This window comes from Telopea speciosissima, chromosome 10 (assembly GCF_018873765.1).
Source record: "Telopea speciosissima isolate NSW1024214 ecotype Mountain lineage chromosome 10, Tspe_v1, whole genome shotgun sequence".
Classification (NCBI taxonomy): domain Eukaryota; kingdom Viridiplantae; phylum Streptophyta; class Magnoliopsida; order Proteales; family Proteaceae; genus Telopea; species Telopea speciosissima.
Genome location: NC_057925.1, coordinates 55971591 through 55977590, shown reverse-complemented (window position 1 = coordinate 55977590; position 6000 = coordinate 55971591). Strand labels below are relative to the sequence as shown.

Sequence of the window (6000 nt, the reverse complement as noted above, 5' to 3'; positions counted from 1 at the left end):
ATACTTTAGAAACCCATGTTATACATGAATAAAACACGAATTGCATATTTTTAGTAAGGAAAAAAAAAATAGAATCTCTACCTTTTTCCTCCCCACCCCTTTCCAACCATGAGTCCATGAGTTGCATCAGCGCCGATAGACGCATGTAATTCCCCGATTCCCATGAACCTTATCAATTGATCTGCTGGCTCAACTACATTTGCTTTTGTTTCCTTCTCTTCTATTTCACCCCTCCCTATGTAGCCCCAATCCAAAACCCCAATCTGCAACCCCAACCCCTTCATGTGATCTCCTGCAACACCTCTACCCTTGTTCTCCCTCTCTCGCGACTATGTAACCTCCCATCGCCCCGTCAATTGCCTCCCCATATTTTACTCCCCATCAGCCTTGTATATCATTGTCTGAGCTTCAGGGTGGAGAGGTCTTTCCCATATGGGACTAAAATTTCTTCTTTTCCTAGTCATGAAGTTGCACTCACTGTATCAACTTCTCTATCTTTGGGTCATGGGCTACGTACACATCCTACTTTGATACCATTTGACGACATCCAACCCAAAAGTTGCACGAACAACTCGCTATAATACCATTTGACAATGTTGAACCCAAAAGCTTAGGTTTCAGGTGGACAGATCCTTCCCAAGCTCATAGCCCCAGTAGTCGCACTCCCTAGATTACCCATCCTTCGCACAATTGAATGAATATTGATCTAATATAAATCTGGTAGGTTACTTTTGAAAGGGTTGTGCATTCCGACATTATATGAGCTATAAAAATTGAGAAAAGATGGTTGACACCTACCTAGGTTACGAAAGTATTGTAACTAACCACAATGACAAAGATATGATTTGTCAGAGAAAAAAATAAAAAAGAATCAGAGTTAGAACATTTTGTTGTTATTTTGTTTTTGGGTTGATGTTCTTTGTACTGCAGCACAGTCTACACCCAAACACATGGGTCTACCATTAAGGGGGCAGGGTGATCATTTCTTCCACCCCCATGTGTCTAGTGCAGCCTGTGCTTCGACATAAAAAACATTTGACCTTTTTTTTTTATGGATAAAGCATCTTATTGTTGTACAGAAAAGGATTTGAAACAAACGGCCAATGGGGCACACGATCATGGATCGAGATTCAAGAAGGTAGCCGGTTTTACAAATATATCCTTCATGTTCAAACTTTGGGCTCTCAAATGGAGATTCAAAAGTTATGACAAAATAATTTTTATATCCCAAAATTACCCACTAACATGACCAAAAAAAAATGGTAGACAATAGAATTTAGGTTCCAACTCATTGGGTAGGTGACATTCAGCCAGACCCATTAAGGCAATAAAGTTAAAGCGAAAATGCTAACCTCACATTTGAGCCTCATCACACATCAATCATATCTGAAAAATAAAGCAATTTTATTTTCCCCCATATTTTATGGTTCACCATGCCTTACGATCTCATATGACGTTTTGGGATAGGGATGTGAGTGACCTATCATGAAGTCCTGTTTTTATGTTGTTTGGTGAAGAGACAAGGTATACCATTCCATCCATGCAACACCACTCAAGGACCAGCTACCCTCCTTTAATATTCTTTAATGTTACTACTAACAAAATAATACGACATATATGATAATACAATGTGAATGTGATATGTATCTTTTTATCTAAAACTTGTGGTGGAAAGATAAGATAATTAATAGTCCATTATCGGAGAGAAGGAGACAAACGAAATAAGGAACCATCTAGCTTCTACTTTCTATCTTATATGGACACACTACAAGGTCCACAATATCCACACAACTTGATGTGCCGTAGTGGTGATAAGGCCAATCCAACAACAACCACGCATTATGGAGAAAGTCCAATTACCCTAACACACATTTTCACAAACACATCACAGATATATTTGATACCTTTTCATACCAAAACACACATATTCACAAACACATCAAAGATTATTGACTTCACATTTCACATAAGAAGAAAGAGTGCATGAGAGAAACATTATTCATATATGTACAGAGAAAGTGTACATTTGAGACCCCATGGCACCATCATCAATACTTAAGCCCCGACAGGGGTGGCTGTGAACATGGAATCCATTTCGATTTCGCTTCTAGTTCGGCTTATCTTCCGATCCTCTTCTTTTGTTGGGGTAGCCCACACTTCTGGAACCACCTGTGGGAGATGGACCACGCTCTCCACCATGAACCCACCTTCCGTGTTTTTCCCGGTTTTTCCAACCTATCATCATCAATCACCAACATCAGAAACACGGGTAAGGTTAAAATGGTAATTTGGTGCTACACTCACTGACATCCAATTAAATCTAGACAAAGGATTCTCGGTCTCACTATTAATTTACTAGTAAACAACATTAAATTTTATCAAAAAAAAAAAAAGTAAACAACATTTAATGATTCGTCCATGTGGAACCCATACCACGCGTCTAGGTCGGTCTGTCGGTGTCCATATTGAACGTTTTGGTCATTAATGGCAAACGTGAGGGTATTGTAGTCATTTAATATGTTTCAAATAAGAACGAAAAAGCCAAAAAGGGGTTTTACCAAAACAGTTCCAAGTCCCACGGCTTTTCCGGCGACGATATTCCGTTCGTTGTCGTCGAGAAACAGCTGGTAAAGTCGCATCAAGAAGTAAAAAACACGCGATTCAGTCCTCAAATTTCAAATTTTGAACATAAAGAAAGAAAGAAATTGAACGGAATGGATATGGTGGATGGCGTACCGTACGGCGAGGATCCACATGTGCGACCTCGAGAGCGATTTTCATGGCTTCGTTCGATGGCTTCAGAACAACGGGGAACTCATCAGTCCGACTGGATTTCGAGAGGTTTGGATTCAGTGTCTCGAAGCAGATGATTTCGTTGAAGCAATCCTGTAATCCTAACCTCTCCAACACTTTAACCGCATGGTTCCTGTCTGAATTCGTGAAAATCTGCCACAACAACAACAACAACGAAGGTTCATGTATTGACTTGAACGGGATCGAATTCCAGCTTCAAACTCATAATATTATTCAGTTCGAAATACTTACGAGTTTTCGTTGGTTGATGCTCCGCAGAAGATTTCGTAATTGAGGATCTGGTTTGATCTTATCATACGGTAACCTCCCGTGCACGAAACTGTACGTTGAGGCAGGGGCGTGAGCAAAAATTGAAATCAAGCTACCATTTTTAATGCAACAACCAACAAGAAAGTCTTCAATAATCTGAGAAATTAATCTCTAGAAATTCAACTAATCGTTGCTTTCAAATCTTACCCGTGATAATCGTCGGCATCGATATCATAGCCCAAGGCCTGTAACGAAATAAAGAAAATCGAGAATATTAAACATAGAGAAAGAGGAGAAAATTTTATTTGGTTTTTAAGGAATTTAGTAATTACTCTTAGGCCAGCAAGGGTGCTTCCGTAGGTTTTAAAAAGCTCAACTCGAAGACTTGACGCTTTATCCTCTGCAAATCCGCATTTATCCACAAGAAATCCTGCAGAAAATGAAATTAAATTGATTAACATAGTCAGATTTCAGAACTCATATTCTCGCAACAATGCAACTTTAATTCAATTCACAATTTTAATTTACCCCTTACTTACCTTCAATGTTTCTCTTGCATGCTTCACCAATTCCAATCTTCGAAGAGTATAAAGTATCATCAAGGTCTGTTAGACACAGTTCCAAAATATACAATCAACTGTAAGAGAGAGAATACAAAGGGAAACAAAAGAAAATGAAAAGACAGAGAAAGAGTTACCGAAAAGGAGGCAGTCGAAGGGAGAGCTGTTGTCCCAAGCAGATTTACTGCAAAAATCCATAATGACGATCGATCGATGAAGACAAGAGAAGAAGAGAAAGAGAAAACTAAAATCAAAACTTAAAAATCTATAAAGGATTAACGGATAAATTGCAGACAACGAGATTTCTAGACTTTTGAAAACTGGAGGGGATAAATACGGATATATATAGGCTTGACGGAGAGAGGCGCTAGAAATAAACAAAGAAGCGCTTCCATTTCTTTAACATTTTTACACTTTGTTGACACGGCACTGGAACCCACACGCTAAAGGATTGCATTGGAAACTGTTCCAATGTTCATCTGCCACGTAGTACTAGGGACACGTGTAATTCACTTGGTGTTCGCTAACTATCCTTTTTTTGTCGGGTCATTTCTCAGAAGGTTCTATACAATAATACAACCCGGGTCCGGAATTAATTTACTTAAGCCTCCACTTTTGTAACGTGTTATTCGTGAATTTCCAATTATTTATATAAGATCACGTGTAATGCATGCAAGTTTCCTTTTCACATAGTAGGCCTGTTTGGTTGGATGAAAAATGGAGGAAACGAAAATAGTGGAAAGAAAATGAGGTGAATCTGACATGTGACAAACAATTTGACATGTAATTCATAGGACTAGGGGTGCAAGTTTGACCCTGATGGCCCGAGCCCGTCCTGGCCCGCCCTAAGCCCGAACAGGGTATGGGTTGAGATACCTTGGCCCTGAGGGCGGGTCAGGGTCAAGAATTTCTGGCCCTGAATCAGGGTCGGGCCGGGTCAAGGTTGAGGCCTTGGGCTGAGCCCGGCCTACCCAACCCGACCTTGTCTTCTTTTTCATGTTCTTTCTTCTTTATTTTTTCTTCTTCTTCTTCCTAGCCTAACCAGCCCATGCATCTCCCTTTCTCAAGCCCATTCATCTCCCTTTCCCAGATTAGCCAGCCCATGCATCTCCCTTCTCCCCAGATCAAGGCCAATCAGGGTCAGGCCTGAGGGTGGGTCAGGGTTGGATTTTTTTGACCTTGAGTCAGGACTGGGTCGAGCTTGGGCCTTACCTAAGGTGACTCAGGATTGGATTGGAGTTTTAAAAGACCCAACCCAACCCGATCCTATTGCAACCCTACATAGGACCGAGTTTTTCGAATTTAGTTGTGATGCTAACTTACTATCTGACGCGACGAAAGGTGGTATTGAATATGTTTAATGTGATCACCAATGTTGTCTTTGGTTTGCTCTCTCATAACCTACTTTATTCTCGATTCCTATGGTGGGGGGAGTTATGACGATTCGTTCAACTTTAATGGAGGCTATATTTAAGGATTTTACACATCTTAAGGTCGAAAACAAATAACAAATAAGTGGCCACTTACTTGCATCATAGACTCTATGCTACTCCACTAACCATTTTTTTTTTTGGTAAAAATGCTATTCCACTAACAATTTGGCCTATTTTAGAAGATATTCTTCATTTGAAAGCATCTTTTGTCTTCTTTTTTTTTTGTTAATTTGTTTTAAGTGAGTTTAATAACATAGCTGATTCACTGGTTAGGAGGGCCTTATTCATGACGTGTACAAAAGTTTGACCAAATTCCACTTGGGAAAAGTTAATGATGAGAAATACCGAGGGAAGACCTTCTAGCCAATACTGAGCTATTGTGAAGAAGGATATATTATAATTTTATTTGAGTTCCAAATAGGAAAGGATAAAGACTTTTAATTTGGCTCTTTGTTTTAATGTGGAAAGCAAATAGAATGCAGAACCTAATAATTACAATGACATAAGTTTATAAGATTTTTGTCAATATTAAAAAGACCGAGTTTCCCTTCACCGAGGTAGTTTCAATTGAAAGTCTAGGAGGGGTTTACCAACCCTAAGATGGTGGGAAGGTGATGGAGGGAAACTTATTCCATATAATAAAATCTACAATGTCCAAACAATATTTGTTTCAGAGATGAGGGATGGGAAGCTCTGGTGTGACAGAGACATTTGAAGAAAAAGACGATTTAGGAGAATTGAACATATGCATGAAGAAGAGACAAAAACAGAGCTCGGGAGCTTGGGTTCATTCATCGATCTGAAAAACAAATTTAAAAACAGAGTTGGGCACCTATATTAAATAGAGAATGGATCAACTGCACGTACCAACAGGTGAACGTGCAGTTCAGAGCCAATCACATTTTAATTTTGTTTCCATAAAAACTCCTCCTCCTCTTGTAAAT

At 39.4% G+C, this 6000-nt stretch overlaps 1 protein-coding gene across 1 annotated transcript; it reads right to left on the bottom strand.

Annotated features, from left to right (window-relative positions):
• Window positions 1–1937: 1937 nt before the first annotated feature.
• On the bottom strand, window positions 1938–3850 carry LOC122642298. Its single transcript, XM_043835739.1, has 8 exons — window positions 3761–3850; window positions 3603–3668; window positions 3396–3493; window positions 3271–3308; window positions 3046–3133; window positions 2737–2946; window positions 2559–2624; window positions 1938–2235 (listed from the first exon to the last, which is right to left on the bottom strand). Exons 1-8 carry the CDS (start codon window positions 3819–3821, stop codon window positions 2056–2058), a joined length of 807 nt encoding a protein of 268 aa, XP_043691674.1. The 5' UTR covers window positions 3822–3850; the 3' UTR covers window positions 1938–2055.
• Window positions 3851–6000: the final 2150 nt, after the last annotated feature.